Source organism: Physella acuta, unplaced genomic scaffold, assembly GCF_028476545.2.
Source record: "Physella acuta isolate Inbredline_101_S28 unplaced genomic scaffold, ASM2847654v3 ptg000008l, whole genome shotgun sequence".
Lineage (NCBI taxonomy): Eukaryota > Metazoa > Mollusca > Gastropoda > Physidae > Physella > Physella acuta.
This window is the reverse complement of record NW_026731528.1, coordinates 1,586,615-1,611,450: the sequence shown is the minus strand read 5'-3', so window position 1 is coordinate 1,611,450 and position 24,836 is coordinate 1,586,615. Positions and strand designations below refer to the sequence as shown.

Here is a 24,836-nt window from a genome sequence, read left to right as displayed (position 1 = left end):
ATGTTCATGTTGGTAAGTTGACTCTAACTACTGGTCATCTGGTCAAGATGCTTAAGAGGCGAGGCTAGTCAAATGTCAAATTTCTTGACGATGCAGAATAGAGGGATGGAAGGGGCGAGGAATAAAATCTTAAATTTTGCTTTTGGATGTTATAAACGAATGACTAGAACAGGAGCGGTTGAGGCCATTACAACCTAAGGTTTAGTTCTATACCAACAAATCACACATGGAGGTTTAAACTATGAGTTGTACCAGTTATGATATTTCGTTTTTTTTTTACTTGTGTAAAGAGACTTTTTTGTCACAGTAGCTGCTCTTAGATACATCCCAAGGAAAAGAAATTAAAGACCACAGTTCGAGAGTCTAGCTTGGCAGCGTCAGTCGCTTTGTGCAATATTGCCAATCACACTTAACGTGACCCATGTGTATATGAAGACGCTAGTGACTAAACGGCTGAATCTTTTTTCAGATGTTCTACATAGGCACCATTGTGCTAGAGAAATCACGTAACGTTGTCAGATCTTTCCCTATGTTTGTCTACTGGTCCCTGGCATCGTTCTGCTTGCTTGTGAAAATCTTTGAAAAGGGAATGACTGGAGTGAGTTGTGTTTTATTCATTCATGTATTCAAATTGTTTTACAGTTTAAAAATAAAACTAGAAATAAAAACTGCTTCTTAACATTACTATTTTATGCATCAAAATAGTATGACATCATAAATAAAACTCTTATGGTACAGTGACTGGCCTAAGAACTTTCTAAAGGAGGGGGTGAGCTTTAGCAACACCGTGGATGGCTATGTAAATAGGTAGGGGGAGGGGGGTCTGGGCGCGAAATAGACAGTTCGTTCATGCGACAGAATGGGTCCTTTCGTCTATGAATGTATGGGTAAGCTATTTCAGAAATGATAAAAGTACGGACATTTACTCGCTGAAGTGAGGGATGTGTTTGAGTTTATTTTTGCTGTGATTAGACGTAGCGTAAATTAAAATAAAATTAATTAAAATAAAAGTAAAACGTTAGGCCTTGTTGCCTACTAGTCTCTTATTTATTTCGTCCATGATTGTAGCTTCCATAGCAAATTCAGTTCAGTAGTAACTCACTGTATTTATTTGTTTAATATTTAAATCTTGATCCTCATTTGTAACATGTCTAGGAATATGCAAATGAAACATTCAACTTTAGCGTGGTTGTACTGCGTTACGTGGCGACAACAGTGCTGTTTGTGGTCACGTGTTTTGCTGAGTACCATGGGGTCAAAGACAAGGTCAGTACTACGTCAGTTTGGTGCACTAGGTAAAGTCAGGGTGACAAAGGCAATGTCGGTCCCATGTTATTATGATGCCTTGATTAAATTAGTTAAAGACAGCTCAATCACAGGTCTGTAAATATTGAACAATTCAGTATATTTAAAAAAAATAATTGTAACCTTCTAACAATTTGTTTTCAGCAAGTAATGATATAATTATGTACAAGCTTAATTGGCTACTAGAAAAAGGCATCCACGGAACGCATTTCAATAATAACTCTAGCTCTATACCAGCTAGGGTTCTCTGTTTAAAAGATGTACCCATGATTATAAAAAAAACATCACCAGGTTGTGTCATTTAAAATCTGATTTATTCCTGTCCTCCTCAGTCACATAACCCTGAGACATCGGCTGCTGTTTTATCCTGGAAGTAGTATATTAGGTCACTTTTGATTATTATTTTTGGCGGAGGTGGGGAGGGTGAGGAACAATGACATATAGTAAAATACTCGGGAGCAGGATGCGCGGGTGGCGCAAAGACATATAGCAAAATACTACGCCAGCTGCCGCAGCCTGGCGCATCGGGAGGGTAAGGGTGGGTGAGCAGGATGTGGGGGTGGCGCAAAGACATATAGTAAAATACTACGCCAACTGGGGTTGGCGGAGGTGGTGGGGAAGTAGGTCACCTTTTGGTGACCTTGTGACGTAATTAGTAACATTATGACGTAATTAGTGACTTTGTGATGTAATCATTGACCTAGTTACGTAATTTTAATGCGTTTTTTAATGAGTTTTAATGAGTTTTTAAATTTTTAATCAATTTTTATTGACTAGTTACGTAATTTGATTATTTGTTTACTTTTTAATTAATTTTTATTGACCTAGTTACGTAATTGGATTTTAATGAGTTTGAATTTAATGTTGTAGTTTTAATTAATTTTTATTAACGAGTTACGTAATTTGATTATTTGTTTGATTTTAAATTGTTTACTTTGTTTGTTTACTTGTTGATTATTTGTTTACTTTTTAATTATTTTTATTGACGAGTTACGTAATTTGATTATTTGTTTACTTTTTAATTATTTTTATTTTGTTTATTTTTAATTTAATTTTATTTTATAATTAGTTAAATTATTATTAACTAGTTACGTAATTTGATTTTAATTACTTTTGTTTATTTATTTATTTGATATATTTCTTTTCTTTGTTGTTTAATGTTGTTTATTTATTTGAATGTATGTATGTTTTAAATAAAAGACTAACACTAGCCGTGTACTTTGTGAATAACATCCATTAAAGATAACGATCAGCCACAGCTGTTACGTATCGACCCGCCCGCGAAGTTTTCTCACCGCTGCCCGTTTTAATGGGAATGTATTGATCGCACCCACGGGCCATCACACCTAATTAATTTGGTCACGCCTCGTGGGTTTATGTGTTGTTCACGGAAGCGAACACAGCAGGGGGTATGATAATTAATTGAAAGAGCTAAGTGTCTCTCCGTGAAGCCAGCGTTAAGTGTGGGAACACCTGTTACCACGTTAATCGATTTTTCCCCGCTCGGTTACTAGAGTGGGAAGCCATCACGTAACAGCTGGTGCTGTAATTACCCTGAGTAAGGACATTGGTTGTAACTATTCGCTTATAGCGAGGGTCAGCGAAAACAAAATATATTTAAGGGTTGGAATTTTCTTTCAACCACCGTTAAGTCAGGTTTGAGACGAAACAAAGTCTCGGTAGGTTCGTGTTTTTTTAATTGGCGACAGGGCGACTTGGTGCGTTGGTACGTGAGGTATGCGGGTAGACATGTTTTTTTTTTTTTTTTTTTTTTTTTTTTACAAGTCTGGAAAAGTAATTACGTTTTTGTATGACCGTTCCGATTTTCTTTTGATCTGACCACCATTTGACCACACTGAGTCAGATAAATTTAACAAATGTTCAATACATAGTCGCTTATAATAATATGGGTGAGGGGTGTAAGCAGGCGGGTGGTGGTAAGGTGGTAGTGGTAAGGTGGTGGTAAGGTGGTGGTAAGGTGGTGGTGGTAAGGTGGTGGTAAGGTGGTGGTAAGGTGGTGGTAAGGTGGTGGTGGTAAGGTGGTGGTAAGGTGGTGGTAAGGTGGTGGTAAGGTGGTGGTAAGGTGGTGGTGGTGGTGGTGGTGGTGGTGGTGGTAAGGTGGTGGTAAGGTGGTGCTAAATTTGTTTGGAGTAAAGGATATATAGTAAAAGATTCCACCACCTAAGTGAGGTGGATTTTAATTTTAATTTTTTTTTTTTTTTTATTTTATTTTTTTCATCATCTGTTAACTTTAAGGTTCTATAACTCTATATATTTTAATACGTTTTTTGATTCAAATGAGTTTACTCCCCCTAACGTAAGTACATGTAAAGAGGGATTTCCTATAGATCTGTAATGAATTAGGCCTTTTTGACTATGACTTGTTGCCCAGGTGTTGACATGATACACTTTTTTGAGATACATGTACACACACACACACACACACACATACACACGTACACACACACACACACACACACACACACACACATACGCGCGCGCGCGAAATTCATACTAGGTCGATAAAGGCGGAGAGAACTTATAGGTATACATTATCATGGTGACAACAAAAGCGATCCTTATTTTATTTACATGAAAGCGTGTTTTCCAAAAAGTGTCGCCATGCCGTTGTCATTTTCGCAGCGGGGTTTATTTTAAGTGCACCCAGTGCACAGTTGTTTACATTTTAAAAGAAGTATCACGTGTCTTCCCCATAGGTCTTCCCTAATAGAGAAACGAGAGGAAAGACAACTGTTCTAAAATTAGAACAGCCTTGTCTACAGACACGAGTATCGTCCCTTGTGAAAAAAATTCGCGTCAGAATCCTTAACTAAACAGTCAATTTCTTTAACAAGTTAAAAAATAATTTAGGAAGACAAGGGTTAACAACATTAGACGCTACCGTTTTTGTTTCCTGTGACGACAAGGCACAATACACTTTTTTTATTTTATGTCTCAAGTAGAGGGGTGGGAAATTTTTTCTTTGTAAGTGTGTTGTAAACAAGGGGTAGAGGAAGCGATTACTAGGTAAGAGGGGAGAGAATGTGACGTCAATCGCGATATTTGAAAACATGGCGATGTTTAATCTCAACCAAAAAAGGCAATGAACCTAGAAGGAAGACGAATATATATATATCTTAGTCTTGCAGCAGATTGCCTTCCCATGTTCGCTTTAGTATTACAGTTTTCATCAAACTTCTTTTTGACTTGAACTTCTTTAATTTTTAAGAAAGTTTACTTATACATAATACATTACGTCTAATGACAATTTTTTATTTTTACCACTCAATGTATTTTGTTTTTCTATATCTTACATTGTCATCTTAATTTTTGATCACCTTAGTAAAAATTTGCTTAAGATTATAAACTTCAAGTTTTAAAAAACAACAACGTTGTAGTGCGTCGTGTCAAATGACACACCGTTTAAAATGTCTACATTTAAAGTTCACCAAAATAATGACGTAAAAACTAAATATGATATGACGTTAGCATACATATCATTCAATCTAATCATTCTAAAGTACAAATCAATAATTTTTATTGATTAAGGGGCTGGGTGAGTTATTTTTATCCGGGTGCGCAGGGAAGGTTTGGAGTTGGTTGGGACAGATTTTATACACGAGTCGGTGACGTTTTCACCGAGCCAGGGTTCGAGGCTAGTCCATGTATGTTTTAGAATTGTTAGGGGTCCAGTCTATAATAGGGTCGGGGGAGTTTTGTTAACACAGAGTGATGTTGATACATGCATGTTTTAGAATTGTTGGTAGCCGAGTTCATACTAGTGTCGGTGAAGGTTGGGTTTTGAACTCGGACCATGCATGTTTAGGAGTTGGATGCGGTAGAGTTTACACTAGGGACGGATGTGTTTTGGTTACACCGAGGGTGGTTTCAAAGTTCGTACATGCGTCCTTGGCATTGTTAGGGGCCGTGTTCATATTAGGGTCGATGAAGTTTTCACCGAGAGTGCTTTCGAACTCGGAACATGCATGTTTTGGAATCGGTAGGTGTAGAGTCCATACTAGGGTCGGTGAAGTTTTCACCGAGGCAGGTTACAAAGTTGGGAGATGTATGTTTAGGAATTGTTGGCAGTCGAGTTCATACTAGGGTCGGTGAAGTTTTCACCGAGGCAGGTTACAAAGTTGGGAGATGTATGTTTAGGAATTGTTGGCAGTCGAGTTCATACTAGGGTCGGGGAGGTTTGTTAACACTGAGGCAGGTTACAAAGTTGGTATATGCATGTTTAGGAATTGTTGGTAGCCGAGTTCATACTAGTGTCGGTGAAGGTTGGTTTTGAACTCGGAACATGTATGTTTTGGAATCGGTAGGTGTAGAGCTCATACTAGAGTCGGTGAAGTTTTCACCGAGGCAGGTTACAAAATTGGGACATGCATGTTTAGGAATTGTTGGTAGCCGAGTTCATACTAGGGTCGGGGGAGTTTCAGAGTTGGTACATGTATGTTTAGGAATGGACAGGGGCTGTGTTCATACTAGGGTCGGTGAAATTTTCACCGAGGGTGGTTTCAAAGTTACTACATGCATGTTTTGGAAGTGATAGGGGCCGAGTCTATACTACTGTGGGATGGTTTTGTTTTCACCGAGGCAGATTTCAAACGTGGCCCATCCCTGTTTCGGAGTTGGTCGGGGTAGAGTTTACACTAGAGTGGGACGGTCTTTGTTTTCAACAAAATTGGTACATGGATGTTTGGTACATTACTGTTTTTTGGAAATGGTGAGGCAAAGTTAAACTAGGGTCAGGGGAGTTTTCAACGAGGCTGGTTTCGAAATTCGGCCATGGATGTTTTGGCGTTGGATGGGAACGTTGTCACTTGTGACAGTAAACGAAGGGTGATAAATGTTTGTCTGTTACTTTGTCCTTTGTCTGTCCAAGGGAATAGTGTGGGTAGTGGTACGATGTGTTTATCTATCGGTTGTTTAGGGATGGGGTGAGGGCGGCGGACAAAGTTGTCGATGTAGGTAGGGCGCCTGTGGTATTCATTACGGAGTGGTGTCTACAAGTTACATATCGCAGTCTGTTGAAGTAGTGTCTAGGAGTTGTGATATTAGTTGAGTGTAGATAAATGTAGGATTGTCATACATCCTTTGTCTCTTTAATGGTATAGAATGGGTAGTGGTACGGTTGGTATTGAGGTTAGGGATGGGAGAAGGGGAAAGGGGTTGCGGACAAAGGGAAGGGGAAGGGCGAATAGTGATAAAAATAACTCACCCAGCCCCTTAATCAATAAAAATTATTGATTTGTACTTTAGAATGATTAGATTGAATGATATGTATGCTAACGTCATATCATATTTAGTTTTTACGTCATTATTTTGGTGAACTTTAAATGTAGACATTTTAAACGGTGTGTCATTTGACACGACGCACTACAACGTTGTTGTTTTTTAAAACTTGAAGTTTATAATCTTAAGCAAATTTTTACTAAGGTGATCAAAAATTAAGATGACAATGTAAGATATAGAAAAACAAAATACATTGAGTGGTAAAAATAAAAAATTGTCATTAGACGTAATGTATTATGTATAAGTAAACTTTCTTAAAAATTAAAGAAGTTCAAGTCAAAAAGAAGTTTGATGAAAACTGTAATACTAAAGCGAACATGGGAAGGCAATCTGCTGCAAGACTAAGATATATATATATTCGTCTTCCTTCTAGGTTCATTGCCTTTTTTGGTTGAGATTAAACATCGCCATGTTTTCAAATATCGCGATTGACGTCACATTCTCTCCCCTCTTACCTAGTAATCGCTTCCTCTACCCATTGTTTACAACACACTTACAAAGAAAAAATTTCCCACCCCTCTACTTGAGACATAAAATAAAAAAAGTGTATTGTGCCTTGTCGTCACAGGAAACAAAAACGGTAGCGTCTAATGTTGTTAACCCTTGTCTTCCTAAATTATTTTTTAACTTGTTAAAGAAATTGACTGTTTAGTTAAGGATTCTGACGCGAATTTTTTTCACAAGGGACGATACTCGTGTCTGTAGACAAGGCTGTTCTAATTTTAGAACAGTTGTCTTTCCTCTCGTTTCTCTATTAGGGAAGACCTATGGGGAAGACACGTGATACTTCTTTTAAAATGTAAACAACTGTGCACTGGGTGCACTTAAAATAAACCCCGCTGCGAAAATGACAACGGCATGGCGACACTTTTTGGAAAACACGCTTTCATGTAAATAAAATAAGGATCGCTTTTGTTGTCACCATGATAATGTATACCTATAAGTTCTCTCCGCCTTTATCGACCTAGTATGAATTTCGCGCGCGCGCGTATGTGTGTGTGTGTGTGTGTGTGTGTGTGTGTGTGTACGTGTGTATGTGTGTGTGTGTGTGTGTGTGTACATGTATCTCAAAAAAGTGTATCATGTCAACACCTGGGCAACAAGTCATAGTCAAAAAGGCCTAATTCATTACAGATCTATAGGAAATCCCTCTTTACATGTACTTACGTTAGGGGGAGTAAACTCATTTGAATCAAAAAACGTATTAAAATATATAGAGTTATAGAACCTTAAAGTTAACAGATGATGAAAAAAATAAAATAAAAAAAAAAAAAAAATTAAAATTAAAATCCACCTCACTTAGGTGGTGGAATCTTTTACTATATATCCTTTACTCCAAACAAATTTAGCACCACCTTACCACCACCTTACCACCACCACCACCACCACCACCACCACCACCTTACCACCACCTTACCACCACCTTACCACCACCTTACCACCACCTTACCACCACCACCTTACCACCACCTTACCACCACCTTACCACCACCTTACCACCACCACCTTACCACCACCTTACCACCACCTTACCACTACCACCTTACCACCACCCGCCTGCTTACACCCCTCACCCATATTATTATAAGCGACTATGTATTGAACATTTGTTAAATTTATCTGACTCAGTGTGGTCAAATGGTGGTCAGATCAAAAGAAAATCGGAACGGTCATACAAAAACGTAATTACTTTTCCAGACTTGTAAAAAAAAAAAAAAAAAAAAAAAAAAAACATGTCTACCCGCATACCTCACGTACCAACGCACCAAGTCGCCCTGTCGCCAATTAAAAAAACACGAACCTACCGAGACTTTGTTTCGTCTCAAACCTGACTTAACGGTGGTTGAAAGAAAATTCCAACCCTTAAATATATTTTGTTTTCGCTGACCCTCGCTATAAGCGAATAGTTACAACCAATGTCCTTACTCAGGGTAATTACAGCACCAGCTGTTACGTGATGGCTTCCCACTCTAGTAACCGAGCGGGGAAAAATCGATTAACGTGGTAACAGGTGTTCCCACACTTAACGCTGGCTTCACGGAGAGACACTTAGCTCTTTCAATTAATTATCATACCCCCTGCTGTGTTCGCTTCCGTGAACAACACATAAACCCACGAGGCGTGACCAAATTAATTAGGTGTGATGGCCCGTGGGTGCGATCAATACATTCCCATTAAAACGGGCAGCGGTGAGAAAACTTCGCGGGCGGGTCGATACGTAACAGCTGTGGCTGATCGTTATCTTTAATGGATGTTATTCACAAAGTACACGGCTAGTGTTAGTCTTTTATTTAAAACATACATACATTCAAATAAATAAACAACATTAAACAACAAAGAAAAGAAATATATCAAATAAATAAATAAACAAAAGTAATTAAAATCAAATTACGTAACTAGTTAATAATAATTTAACTAATTATAAAATAAAATTAAATTAAAAATAAACAAAATAAAAATAATTAAAAAGTAAACAAATAATCAAATTACGTAACTCGTCAATAAAAATAATTAAAAAGTAAACAAATAATCAACAAGTAAACAAACAAAGTAAACAATTTAAAATCAAACAAATAATCAAATTACGTAACTCGTTAATAAAAATTAATTAAAACTACAACATTAAATTCAAACTCATTAAAATCCAATTACGTAACTAGGTCAATAAAAATTAATTAAAAAGTAAACAAATAATCAAATTACGTAACTAGTCAATAAAAATTGATTAAAAATTTAAAAACTCATTAAAACTCATTAAAAAACGCATTAAAATTACGTAACTAGGTCAATGATTACATCACAAAGTCACTAATTACGTCATAATGTTACTAATTACGTCACAAGGTCACCAAAAGGTGACCTACTTCCCCACCACCTCCGCCAACCCCAGTTGGCGTAGTATTTTACTATATGTCTTTGCGCCACCCCCACATCCTGCTCACCCACCCTTACCCTCCCGATGCGCCAGGCTGCGGCAGCTGGCGTAGTATTTTGCTATATGTCTTTGCGCCACCCGCGCATCCTGCTCCCGAGTATTTTACTATATGTCATTGTTCCTCACCCTCCCCACCTCCGCCAAAAATAATAATCAAAAGTGACCTAATATACTACTCCTGGATCTCCTTCACATGGCTGGAACCGTAAGTTGTTGCCAGACATTTAGCCGGACATAGATGTCTGCCATTTAGCCGGACATAGATGTCTGCCATTTAGCCGGACATAGAAGTCTGACATTTAGCCGGACATAGATGTCTGACATTTAGCCGGACATAGAAGTCTGACATTTAGCCGGACATAGATGTCTGACATTTAGCCGGACATAGATGTTTGACATTTAGCCGGACATAGATGTCTGACATTTAGCCGTACATAGATTTCTGACATTTAGCCCGACATAGAATTCAAACATCAATTCATTCACGACCTTGCGGTAGGGCAATATAAACATTTGTTAACCAACATTCTCTCCCCACCCACGCACGTCAGTTCAACACCTAAAACCAACTATTTCTGTCTGTATTTCAAGCCTGATGCGTCTGGGATACAAGCGTCCAATACAAGACGATGACGCATACCATTTGACTCCAAACGACACATCAGCAAAAGTAACAGATGCGCTCATTAAAAATTCCATAATTACAGCCCACAGGTAGGTACTTTGATATTATCTTAGTTAACATTTTATCTTACACCACGCAACACGTGTCGTTTTATTGACATTCTAATGAATAGTTGAAAGCCATTAGGCATTTCACACAAAAACCCACATTATCTGACAATATCACATCTAGTTGCGTAAAAGTAATGCGGGCTTATATGGCTGACATATCCAGAAAAAGGAACGCTAAAAATAAAACTGCTAATTGTGCACATTCGTGGAAACTATTGTATATATAATACATATTCAATTTTTTGTGTACCTTAACATTAATTATAAATTTCATCATGATACGTAATATTTTAAAATAATATTTTATTTTTTCGATTTCACAAAGAGCTGCTCTTTCAAAATTTTCAACATATTACAACCAAATTTGAACGACTGGACTACCTAGTCGGTTTAAAATGTATAACTCAACAATATTAGTCATCTCAATTTTTTGATACTTTGAGGAACTGAATAAACTTAATCCATCGCTGTTTGATTCGTGAGAGGTGCTTTTATTAGATAGAATGGGATCGCATTCTACGTCATATTTTAAGACACAATTTTGTAGATGTTTTTATGCATATCCTACAACAATCTAATAATTTTGTACGACCCAAACCCACTACGAAATTAAAAACAAATTAAAAATCACTTAAAAAAATAATTATATTTATTGACAGTTCAACAAGAAGGAAATGGTTGCGTCTGAGACCCTGGGAGTGCATAAGAGCTAAGCCAAGCTGCGATGAACAAGAAACACAACTTTTGGACGCCAACAACTGTGAAGACACAGAGAGACGATCCTACGACGCCGTCAAGAGCTATGCTAGCAATGAAACAAATAAGCCAAAACAAAGATCGTTCTTCATGGCTCTGTTTTTAACCTTCAGATGGGACTTTTTATATTGCAATATTGGGATGTTGGTTTATGTGGCTATGAATTTATTTTCCCCAATCATCCTAGGGTGAGTTGAAGGAAATCAATTTATAAAATAATAATTTTTCAAAATTTCGTTTATCTCTAATTTTTTTGTGTAGGTGTAAAAAATAATTAATATTTTCTAGCAAATTGCCCTATGTATCCAGAGGAAGTAGACTTCATATGCCGTACTAAACAAATTCAAGCTGTAGAGCACTGTCCTAGACTTCGATTAACAGCCGCACGGTGTTAAATTCTATCGGCCAATGAAATAGAAATTATGTCTTGTTTATAAATATTAGTCTAAAAATGATCACTGATTTTTATATAAAAAGGCCACAGTAATGTCTATAGGCTTTATATGTTTTTTAAAGAATTTATATGAGGGAGGGGGGTAAATGTGTTACTAAGCAAAACAGTTTGGTTTAGAACTATATAAAAGCTGGATGCGGATTTGGGCAAGGGTTGAACAGTTACCCTAGGTGTTGCTAATCAGATTTTAAAAATAGTGGTTCTTAGCTTCTGTGTTTAGGGGGAAATCGTGCAGATGAATAGTTAAAAAACACCGTAAAGTATCATTGCTGACGGTAAAAATAAAACAAAAGATAAATTAACACTTTAGCCAAGATTTAGACTTTATATAAAATTCCATTTTATGTTGGATTTTTTATATATTTTTTTCTGATTGCTATTTCTTAGTCTCATGACTACTTTTCTTTTCAGTTGGTTGATAGACTACAGTGTAAATACAACAGAGCCACACTGGCATGGTTATGTCCTTATGATGTTGCTTTTAGCCTCCAAGATCTTGACCACAGTTTTTAGCCAATCATCCGAGTACCTAAGTAACAGACTGGCCATTCGAGTACGTAGTGCTGCTATTGGCGCCATATTTCGAAAGGTATTTTAATACATTTGTGCCATCTGCTTATTTTTTTGTTTTGTTTTTGTCTACTTCACCTTTTCTAAAATAAACTACATAAAACGAATATTAAACATGTCGTCTTTGTCTGCATTAGAAGTGGGTCAAAATAAAGTTGCAAGAGTTGCCACAAACCCACAAAATAAAACAGAACAGACATTATGAACTAAATAAAATTTATAAAATAAGAAAGGCGCTATACGTCGTGTTACTGTTGATAATCTTCACTATAGGAAACGTTCACTATGCTGGATATATTAATGTTTCATAACTCAATTTAAAATTGAATTATTTGAACATAAATGTTTCATAACTCAATTTAAAATTGAATTATTTGAACATAAAAGTAATTTTAATACAAAATTTGTAAAAATAATTTGCAATAGAAAGCATTTAAGTGACTCCAGTACCTGAACTGAGAAAATGAAAATGTCCGTGCTGTGTGCTTAGGAACAGAATGAATACAAGACGAAAAATAATGTGTCTTATGCCAAGCTTTTGTGATTGCGTTTTTAAGTCTTATACTTACGTTTCTTTTCAAATGGTTTCTAAAGTATAGTGTAAATATAACAGAGCCACACTGTGCCTTTAAAAAAACTACTTCTTTAGACTGAATTTACTCATGTTCTAGAAGCCACATCTTGGTCTGATCATAGCTGGAATTTTAAAAAAAACGACATAGATAGAAGCCATAACTCGCATTAGTAGTCTTCATTACAGGACACTGTCCTTATGCTGCATTTAGAAAAAAAAAATTCAATACATTGATGCATTGTCTTATATTTATAACGAGCCGACCCGCTGCGTATCATACGCCGCTATTTAGTTGTTTTTTTTCTACTTTTCAGTAATTTATAATTTGTGAATTCGACGGTACCAATGCTGCCACTGAAAATATTTGCTTAAAAACACTAAACCCCCCTCCCCCCACGTGAAAGCAACCTCCTCTTAGTTACCTCCTCTAAGTTTAAAATCGTTTCAAACTAAATTATCTGCCCCTAATAGCCGTCACCAAACCCGTCTCTATGATTGTAAAATGTAAACAGCGTGAGCACAGCTCACCAGACAATGTGGGGGTGGGGTGGGGGTGGTAGTGATAGTGAGAAAGAGGGGATTGCAAGGAGGCGCTTGCAGCTTGTTTTCTAACGGCTCCCAGAAGAGAATTATATATATAGATTTATCGAATCCATTAGTCATTTTACCCAAAATGTAAAAGTATAAGTAGAATATGTTTAAATTGTGCAAAATATTTATGGTCCTTAAAGAGTGAAACGAAAGTGTAAGTGTTAAACAAAAGTGTAAGAGAAATTAGTTTAGGGGCACTGTGAAAAACAAAACCTAATTAATTTTAAACATGTAGTGCCTACTTTTATTTGACATTTAATTAGATACTCTTATTTGCATTTCAGTCGATACGATTGTCCAATGAGTCTCGAAAAATCTTCGGTTTGGGGGAAATCTCAAACTTGATGTCTGTTGACACAAATCACATTGAGCTGTGTATAAATGGTGCATTCTGGATATGGATGAGTATTTTGCTCTTTCTCTTTGGGTGTTTCTTCTTGTATACTGTCATTGGACTAGCAATGCTTTCAGGTAATTATAGTAGTAAACATATTAGATTTCCATACAATTATTGTATCAGAAAAAGAACCCAACCATTTTACAAAATCGGCTTTGTTTTGCTTAAAAAAGAAAATCAAAAGCACATTTTAAAAACCATGTTAGCTCCCATATACAAACTACACACTACACTATTTATTAAATGCATAATTCCTTTGTTTTAGGACTAGGTTTAATTTGTTTGATGTTGATAATCAATCTCGTTATAACACAAAAAATGAGAAATTATCACGAAGAGATGATGGGAGTAAAAGATGTAAGACTAAACACAATGAGTGAAATACTGCAAGGCATTAAGGTAAATATTTTCGCGTGTACATTCTTACCCGTGAAGTTAGTTATGAGGTGAATGATTCATATATATATATATATATATATATATATATATATATATATATATATATATATATATATATATATATATATATATATATAACTGTCAATAAAAATATCAGTGTGACTTACTATATTTTTCATGTAACAAAAATATTATTTCATATATTGCAATGATTGTTTTATTGTCAGGTTATAAAGCTATATGGTTGGGAACCCATGTTTATCTCTAAAATAATGAGCATTAGAGAAAAAGAACTGAAGGTTTTACAGAAACACTCAATGTGTGACTGGATTGACACTTTTGCCTACACAGGAGCAACATTCTGGGTAATTTATAAAAATAAAATAAATGATGTCCATTTTAATTCTTGCGTAAAAATTTTTTTAGACATTATGAAAATTAGGACCAAGAGCCAAGTTTTTTTTACAGAGTAAATTTGAGAAAAAATACATTTGTTTTTCTTTTTTTAATTTATAAAATTAGACAATGATTTAAATTAAATCCTAGTTATTTAACTAGAAATGATATATCCGAATTAATAAATATTTTAATTTTTTTTATAGATTACGTTTTTGATGCTGGTGACCTACGTCACTTTTAACGAGCATCATTTAGTCAGCGCAAGAATAGCTTTTGTTGCAATCAATTATATAAATTTGATAAAGAAAGTCATCACAAACTGTTCTCTCCATATAAAATATGCTGTCAAAGTATGTACATATTATCATTTTTTAGTGATATTAAAACAGTATTAGTAAATTTGTTATTCAGTATGGTGGGATGTATCTGATTGGTAAAATTATTCAGGCTTTGTGTGGAATATCTGATCATTAATAATGAGAAATATTTAATTTAAAAACAGATTGCTAGAGATCGGGTCCAATAATATATTTTTGTGGTAGAGAGAACAGTAAAAAAAAAACGTGGACTATTAATTTTATTGCTACTTTTATTGAAGTTTAAGCTAACATATTTCAAATAGTGTTATTTTGATTATTTTAATTTTCAAAACTTCAATTGCTTTTAATCTGTGTGTCTAGATGGCTGGTTCTATTGTTCGAATTAACAAATTTCTCCAGGCTGCAGATTCTGACTCAAGTGAATACAACACCTTAGATGGTAAAATCAGTTTTATAAACAACTTCTAGTGTTGAAATAATATCTTTTATCTACTTATTCATTAATGTATTAATTAATTAAACTTAATAACGTTTTACAGATTTCGCCATAAGGATAAACGATGCTTCATTTTCATGGGAAAAGTCAGGAAATAATGTCCTTAGAAAGTATGCTAATGGCTTATAGATAAGATTTCAAAAAAAAATTTACAAATATTTGCCTGTGTGAATAATGTGTATAACATTTTTTTTTATTAATGATATGAAAAACTGAACAAATGCAGTCACAAATGTTATAAAATATAAGTTTGTAATGAAAACTACAATCGAACTGAATTAAGATTTTGTGAAAAATTATTCGGTATAATGTAATTTTTTTTTTACAATTTCAAGCATCAATTTAAAGATTGAGCCTGGCAAGCTGGTGGCTGTGGTGGGGTCAGTCGGTGCTGGGAAATCATCTCTGTTGCTAGCTCTACTGGGAGAGATGAACAGAACTTCAGGCAGCTCAAATATCAATGTAAGAATTGTTACATAAGTGGTCTGGTTATAGAAACAATAAAAATAATATAGTCTAAATAAACCAATCGCATCACTCTTTCTTAATTCTCCTTTTTAACACACTTATCTAAAAAAATTTAACCCGTCCCTACCTCATCAGTCATAGTTGTGTGATGGCATTTATTAAAGCTCGTATTACAACGTTTTTTGTTTACTACTAATAACTAAGAAATGTAATAATAGCAATTTGCTGATTTACGTCAAAAACATAGTTACAACTAAAAAGAGTACCTTGTCTCTAAGTTGAATTATTAAATTTATGTACTCTTTAGAAAATCACTTGCTAAAATACCAATACACTTGTTTTTTTTTTAAGATTAAAGCATGCCTTTATCATCCTTCATAAATAAAATATATTTTAATTTATTTATTTTGTTCTAGTCCTCTCTAGCCTATGTGCCACAGCAAGCTTGGATTCAGAATACAACAGTGAGAGAGAACATTACATTTGGGCAGGAATTTGATCCAACTTTTTACACTACTATCATTGCTGCCTGTGCTTTGAACCAAGACCTGGAGATTTTACCTGCTGCTGACCTGACAGAAATTGGAGAGAAAGTACACATACATCAATAGGATAATTTGATTTATTAATTCACATACATCATTTAGATTGTTTGATTAATCAATATACAAACATCTGTAAGAACATTTGATTAATTAATATGTGTAAATCTTTAAGGTCTATAGAATTATTAAAAAACATCTTTAAGATAATTTGAATTATTTATGTACTTATATCTTTAAGAAAATTAAAATTTTTAATACCTACACATTTTTAATGTAAATAGAATTATTAAATCACACATATTTTAAGATATTGTAAGTATTTGCATGAATCCCACACTCCATGAAGATAATTAGCATTAAAAGATACTTATTATTATTACTACATACGCAAAAAGTAATTACATTAGTACACACACTTTTAAGAAAATTATAATAATTTTAGAATTTAATATAGGAATAAATCACAAATTAAACGTTTTAATTACACATTTTAAAAAAAAATGATTTTTCGTCGATCAATTTCTTTCAAGGGAGTGAACTTGTCAGGAGGACAGAAGCAGAGAATTTCTCTAGCAAGAGCTGTCTATAGCCAGGCTGACATCTACCTGTTTGATGATCCATTGGGTGCAGTGGACAGCCATGTGGGACAACACATCTTCCAAAATGTTATCAGCAACACTGGACTTTTAAAAAAGAAGGTTGATAGTGGTTGATTTTCTGTTTTTAAAACTTATTAGAAATCATTTTTTCTATATACATTATTTTAAAAATAGCATGCATGGACACAGACCTTTAATTTCTGCCAATTCTTTAAGAAATGTGAGCTAGAGTTCACCTGTTTCTTTGACTTAGTATGGTCTGCACTATGTCCAGTAGCATAAATTATAGGTTGGGTATACATCAGAATTGTTATCGCTCCAGTAAGTGTCAAGAACCTGGGACCCAAACTCTAGACATCAGGTCTGCAGCCATACACTACCATCCAACATGCCTTCCCCTAATGGTCAAGCAAAAAATAATACTTTTAAAATTTATTATTAATTGCATTTTAACACAAAAATATCATGTAACTAAAATAAACATTGTTTTAAAATTTTAACAGACTCGTGTCCTAGTCACACATGGAATTCATTTATTGTCAGACGTGGACTTGGTTGTTATTATGCATGATGGTAAAATTGTAGATTCTGGGGGCCCTGAAATTTTACATCTTGGGAACAAATGCTTCAAAAAAATAATACACTTGATATCTGATAGTACGAGCACTGATAATGAATCTGATTGGGATAAATCTGGTAAACTTGTCATAGTAATTGAACCTTTACTTTAGTTGTTATTTAACTTTTATTTAAATTACTATATTTTTTTTTAATGCAGTGAAAAAGAATTTAATGTTTAAGGTGTATGATATATGAAAGAAAAGTAAAATTAAATGATTTTATATGATTTACATAATGTATTTGTCTATTTTTTAAAAATGTGTAGGCTACGTAAACAACTGTTGACGTTATATATATTAATCCTTCAATTTCGAGATATAAATAATTAAAAGTGTTTCTAACCTTTAAAAAAATTTTAAACAGAAAATATGTTTGAAAATACTACTAACACGAAGAACAGAATGCAAAGAATCATTCAAAAGCAAGTGAAATTTTATCGTTTAATTTTAGAAAAGTTAAAGCAATTTTAATTTTTCTAAACTCACATAAAAACTTTTTAAAAATAAGATGAAAATTTTTAAAACTTTAACTTTCATTTAATTTGAATTGTATTTTTTATTTATTGTAAATTGCATATAGATGAGTATATATTTTTTAACAAATCTACAGTAATTTTGATGTGACGCTAAAAGAAAAGAAAGATGTGTCCATAAATAGGAGCAAACTCATTACATTGGAAGAAACTCAAACCGGAAAAGTATAGATCATTGATTTATCACTCCATGCATCTATAATAACTTTCGTTACTGCTCTATCATTTACAAAAACTATTCTAATTACAATTTTCTATCTTCAGGTCAAATGGGAAGTTTATTTAGATATCATCAAAGGTTATGGCGTACCATATGTTTTACTGACAGCTGTTTTAATATGTGGTTTCCATGTTGCCTATAATGCAGCATACATAACTTTGACAATGTGGATAGGGGATAATCATTTATTCAACAATACAGAGTTACCAGATCAAAGCCTGGAAAGAAATGACTTAAATAGACATTATATTTTGTATTATCTAATTTGGGGCTCTATTCAGAGTGAGTTTGCAATTAAAACTACACAGATTTCTGAACATAACATGCCAGATTTTTTTTTCAGTTTTATTTTGATAATGCTTTTATAGCAATCTAATACTTTTTAAATATCTTAAATGTGGGAAAATATGTAAAAATTCTTTAAAGATTTTAAAGTATTGGTCGTTCAATGATCCGAAATAACATATTCTAATATGGTGTTTTACTATTGTCCACAGCTTTATGCGTTTTGATATATTCAGGGCTGTTCCAGTTCCGTCATGTGACCACCTGTCGATGGATACATGCAAAACTTATAAATTCAGTTCTAAGAGCACCCATGAGTTTTTTTGATACAACTCCCATGGGTAGAATTTTGAACAGGTTTAGTCAAGATTTGGATATTCTAGACAGTGCAATTTTTATAAATTTGGAGATATTTCTCGAGCATGTGATGTTTGCTTTGGGAATTCTTGGTATTATTAGCTACGTTTTTCCAGGATTTCTTGGTGTATTATTTGTTGCTGTCTTCCTTTTTATTATTGTGCAGGTAAAGATACATTAACTTATATATATATAATTCATTTTTTCTCGTAAAGAGTTTCAATTTCTAAATTTTAAAAAATAAGGCTTGGTCTAACTAAGTATTAGTATTGATGTTTATTCTGGTTAATTCATAAAATTTATTTTAAGGTTAAGATAGGTCCATCAAATATTTGCTAAACATTCTTAGCAATTTTCTTATTTTTTGAGATTTCTAAATTGTTTTTTCAAGCAATATTATATCAAGACATCATGTCAGCTGAAGCGAATTGCATCCAAAAATCGCTCACCTGTATTTGCCCACTTCAGCGAGACACTGTCTGGTCTGACTGTCATCAGAGCACACAGGCAGCAGCTGAGGTTCACACAAGACTCTCACGTGAAGGTCGACTTCTTTCAAAGACCTATGATGATCATGTATGCAACAAACAAGTAAGTAATCCCTACATTAGGAATAAAATCTATTTGAACAGCATTGTTCATGTAATGAATTCAAATGTAGCCTCTTAGTCATAAGTTTAAGTTTAATCTGTTTTTTAATAGAACCATAAATTTCCATTTTCACAGATGGATGCAAACCCGTTTGGACATTATTACATATATTTTAATTGCTGGTGTAACCCTCTTTACAATATCCAACAGAGGGGAAGTGGAACCAGGACTGGTCAGTTTGTCGATCACTTTTATACTAAGGGTAAGATTAATTCTATTTTTTTTAAAATCAATAGCCTTCTTGTAACTTCCTCTTAATATTTTAAAGTACGGATATATAGTGTACATTTCATAATTAAAATCATATTTAGTTTCATGTCTATTTTAAGAAATTTTAATGAAGGATCATGTTTTTTTATGAAGATAACAAATGACATGACATTAGTGACAAGAATGTCAAGCGAACTTGAATCAAACATTATATCTGTGGAAAGAATTCAGGAATATTCACAAATTAAAAATGAGGTAAAAATAATATTGAACTTTTTACCAAATTTACCATTATTTAGTATTTTTGAAAATGTTAACATTGAAAATTATGAATTTTTTTAGGACAAAAATAGTGATAAAAATAATCTTTTTTTTCCCAGGCTCCTTGGACTTTGCCAGATGACAGTAGATTATCAGGCGTGTGGCCACTGAATGGAAATATAGAATTTGTTAATTATAGTGCAAGATACAGAGAAGGATTAGATTTTGTGCTGCGAAATATCAATGTGTCGATAAATGCTGGAGAAAAGGTAAAACTTAAAAATTTATTCCCTTTTTTTCAATTGAGCCAATACAGTTTTATCTTAGAATTAATATTTATGAAAATTCTTTTATTTAAAGTTTAATTTACTTTTTTGCGGAGCAATTTACAAATATAAACTATTTTTTGCATATTATTTAAACTACAACGAAATAGATGTATTTTTTTAGACTTGATAATATTATTTTCTATCTTAGATAGGAATTGTAGGAAGAACAGGGGCAGGTAAATCTTCTATGGTTCTTGCCCTTTTCCGTTTGATTGAAGTAGCAAGTGGCTACATTGTAATAGATGGTGTGGACATTTCAAAGATTGGGCTACACACACTTCGACATGCTGTCACCATACTGCCACAGGTAGACAGTGATCTTAAAAGTTATTTCAGCAAAAATATTTTATCCGGATACCAAACTTTTAAAAATACTCGTCGTACTGATCTTTATGTTAGATATTATCATCAAAGGGTTTGTCCATAAATGACGTCGCACTCGTAGAAAAAGGGGGATCCGTAATATTGTGACGGTGTGTAATGAAGGGGAGGGGGGTTCAGATGGCGTGACATCACACTTTTGTATTATAAAAAAGCAAAGCTAGTAAACGAATTTTTACCGTTATTTCGCATTTTATAAAACTCCTTAATAAATTTTAATAGCAATTGATTAAAATACTCTATGTTGACATCGTTCAGGCAAAATTTTGAATAACATATCTTTTTTAAGACAAATTCAGCTGCAATTTATGTGTGACGTCATTTTAGGTGGGGTAGGTCTGGCTTTTTGCGACGATGTGTGATGGAGTGGAGCAGATAAAAATCGTTAAATAAAGCGTGACGTCATTTATGGATGACCCCCAAGACACCTATTAAATTATGAGTAAAACATTGTAAGAAACTAACACCATGTTTACACTAACACTGACCTATTATGAAATAGTATTAGATGTGAATCCGAATATTATCTCCAGCTCATGAAAACTGTTTTCAGGATCCAGTACTTTTTGCTGGAAGTTTGCGCATGAACCTTGACCCATCCAAGGAAAAATCTGACATAGAACTCTGGGATAGCTTAGAACATGCCAACCTTAAAGACTTTGTTCAACAGTTGCCCAATCAGCTGGAATATGATGTGGGGGAGGGGGGAGAAAATCTCAGGTTTGTAAAATCACATACAGTCAAATACGATATTACATTTTTTTCACATGTTTAAGACACACATCAAAACAAATAAAAAACAGTGGTAGGAACCCATCAGATCTCGATTGCTGCATTAGACTAGAAGAAACATGGTCAAAAATTGTTTATTATTTAGCTGCTTACTTCAAAATGATACCTCAATTTTTTTAATACCTTTAATTTTCTAATTTATCTTTGAAACATTCTTTTTACTTTCCAATTTGTTTGTGCTTAGCGTGGGACAGAAACAGCTTATCTGCCTAGCCAGAACTCTACTGCGAAAGACAAAAATTTTAGTTTTTGATGAAGCAACAGCATCAGTTGACATAGAAACAGATGATTTTATTCAGAAAACTATAAGGACTGCTTTCAGGGACTGTACAGTGATCACCATAGCCCATAGAATTCATACAGTCATGGACTATGACAGGTAATGCTGACATCAAAGTCGAATGACTGATAGATGTAAATCATGAATTTAGTTTTTGGAAACACCATTGGTATAATAATGGGCGTCATTAGGTGCGATAACTGAGGGTGTCACTTCACCCTCTCTAACAGTTTTTTTTTGTTAGGTGTCATCCCTTTCTCTCTAATTTTTTTTTTAACTTAATAGATCTTTGTTTTCAATGTAAGTTTTACAATTTTTCATCATGGTATCACTCCCCTAAATTCTTTCACCCAATGCAGAACGCCCCCCACCCCACCAGTCACGTGACGCAACTGGAGACAATAAATTCTCTTCTGTATCTCTCATCGTAACAGAACATTATAAAATACTAAATGTTAAATGTTTCTAACAGTATGTGAAATGATATTCTATGTTGAATTTTGTGCAAATTTGGATTTTATAGATTTTTAAAAAATCCTATGGATTTTATTAAATGTGATGGTTTTATAATATAAAGTTAACATAAATATACAGAGGCACACAAATATCAATTAAAAGTTTCGTTATTAATTTTTTTTGGTGTCTTTTACAGAATTATTGTGCTAGAGCAAGGTAAAATTATAGAAGTGGATGGTCCAAGCAATTTACTACAGAACAGCACATCCAAGTTTTATTCTCTGGCTCACTGTTATGATACCCGTTGAGTGAATGTTTTCATGAGTTCTGTTGTGGCTTTATTTTAGTATATAAAACCTAATAGGCGTATTAAATATTGGTATCTTAAAGTATATAGAGACATTTCCTCACACAAACAAAAAGAAGTGAAACATAGTGAATGCTTCATCGAATAAAGAACATATTTCTACTTGTGAACATCTTTAGTGAGCGCAATCAAGCTTTAAAATAAATAGATTATTTTGCATTATCAAGTTGAACATGAACATATTGGTATGAGAAATCTGGTACCAAACGTTTGATGATGGGTTTGTCTGTTAATTTTATTGCATAGCATTTTACAGTAGTAAAATATACTCCAAAAGCAAACATTATTTCATAACTGTGATCAATATATGCCATGTGTATGAATATATGGAAATACATTTTGGAGCCATTTGAAAACATTTATATTGATCAATTAGCAGACACATACCACAACATTAGGGCAGGTAATCTTTACCTACGGTTGTTATTGTTCATATAAATAACTATTTTTACATATTTAATTATTAATAATCCCCATCCCCTTCATTTCACCAACGTAATTATCACCGGATAAAATTATCCCTGTCAAATACTCCACCTCCCAGGATCTTACTCTGACACAAAACTGCAGTAGGACATTACCCTCTGTTAATTACCCATCGCTTTGGGTAACGGTGAGAGCTGTATTAAGGGGAACTGTAATGATACGGGCTGTGATATCGGTCATGATATTGGTAATAGTAAAGATAACGGAAATAGTAACAGCAATAATAATGCTATCGGTAACGGTAGGGGCCGCTCTAATAGTAACGGTTGGGTTATAAAAATTAGGGATAGGGTGAAATTTACGCATATGATTTTGGTTAGGAACAGGGTTAGGGATTTGGAAAATGTGCGATTTGTTTTAGCGTAGCTTTGTGCAGTGCTCTTTTAATTTTCTTAAATTATTTTGTAAATACACAACCATATACGTGTAAACATTTAAATTAGATTATATTTTAAATATAAATATACACACTCATTTTAAGATTTAAATTAAAATCATGTTTTATTCTTATGTAAAAACACACTTTTAATCATACAAACGAACAACCAGGTCTGAAGTTTGCAGCTTGCACGGAATGCCTCGCTCGAAAACAAAATGGCTGTCCGATTTAAAAATTATTTGAGATTGAAAAGTTTAATGCGTTATCTAACATATATCTTTAAAGATACATCTGCTCATTATTTCTATTAGGTTTCAATAATATTATTATCTTTCAATAGCAATACAAAGAGAAAGTGATATTTCATCGCTAAGGGTAGACAAAAGTACGGAATATGGCCATTACAACGCTTGCTTCCACCCCCTCTACATGTTTTAACTTGAGATAGGATACTCTTAACAGATCTTTTATTCGTAGATTTAAAATAAAATACTGAACTATTGTAGTCTTTCAATACTATAATTTAATTAAAAATAATCTTCGGCACAATTTTACGTTATGGTTAAGAGTAGCATTCCTTCAAATTTTTCGAATTCCAATTTATTGCTATTATTTTGATGTTAGCTTAAATAATTTATTCATATTAGCTACAAGCTTAGAAAATATATCAAATTAATCGAAGTTGCGGTGTGACTTCTTTTCAGATGTGTATGGTAACGTTGCCTTTCGGGCCTGGCAGGGCTACGGGACGGGTGACGTATAGTTCAACATTTTATATGACATGAGCTCATGAAGGGATAGTGTGGTCAGCAACATGCTCAGCCGAAATAATCGGTGTTTAAAAACTTTAAATTACATTTTCATTCGGAAATTCCCACAGCCCATTTGAGCATATTTGCGCACGAACGAGAATTTAGTTTCCGCCGCACCAAAGGTGAACACTTACTTTACGCCAGCAGAGCACACACTTTATCTTTGTTTTAATGGTTCAAAAAGTATAGAATATTAAATACAGTACAAGAGGATCATGAATGCATTGCACATTTTAGGTTTTGACTGAGAATGATCATTCAGAAAGTACATTAATGGATATAACCTGTGTTAAAAGGACATAGGCTGTCTTGATCTAGTCTACTCCTATCTGTCAATGCCTTTGCGTTTCTAGATTTATGATCAGTTAAGTATTTCTTAGGGCTCAGTTATTTCTATTATAAAACAAGCGACCTGTTACAATGTAGAAATGCTACAAGTTTGCACACAACATCAGCTCTGGGTAAGTTTTTAGTTCTTTTTATAATTTCGTGCTTGTTTGTTTTTACATAGGTAGCCCTACAACTCATATACACCTCACGATCTTTAAAATCAAGATTATGTTAATTTACTCATTT

General features: G+C 33.9%; 1 protein-coding gene across 1 annotated transcript; it reads left to right on the top strand.

Moving 5' to 3' along the window:
* Positions 1–23,759, top strand: LOC131951148 (ATP-binding cassette sub-family C member 2-like). The gene is made up of 27 exons (XM_059313485.1): positions 1–12; positions 470–598; positions 1,156–1,277; positions 10,130–10,252; positions 10,933–11,217; positions 11,895–12,072; positions 13,503–13,689; positions 13,881–14,014; positions 14,242–14,379; positions 14,617–14,763; positions 15,094–15,172; positions 15,273–15,339; positions 15,565–15,691; positions 16,114–16,290; positions 16,773–16,940; positions 17,345–17,551; positions 18,259–18,496; positions 18,712–19,022; positions 19,248–19,447; positions 19,583–19,709; positions 19,871–19,972; positions 20,098–20,247; positions 20,456–20,614; positions 21,242–21,408; positions 21,665–21,859; positions 22,413–22,500; positions 23,634–23,759. Exons 1-27 carry the CDS (start codon positions 1–3, stop codon positions 23,757–23,759), a joined length of 4,143 nt encoding a protein of 1,380 aa, XP_059169468.1.
* The last annotated feature ends 1,077 nt before the right edge of the window (positions 23,760–24,836 follow it).

Excerpts from the sequence above, each read along its gene's own strand:
- LOC131951148 (XM_059313485.1), top strand. Across the intron at positions 19,973-20,097 it reads ATTCACAAATTAAAAATGAG|GCTCCTTGGACTTTGCCAGA; the intron begins GTAAAAATAATA and ends TTTTTTTCCCAG. Across the intron at positions 20,248-20,455 it reads CGATAAATGCTGGAGAAAAG|ATAGGAATTGTAGGAAGAAC; the intron begins GTAAAACTTAAA and ends TTTCTATCTTAG.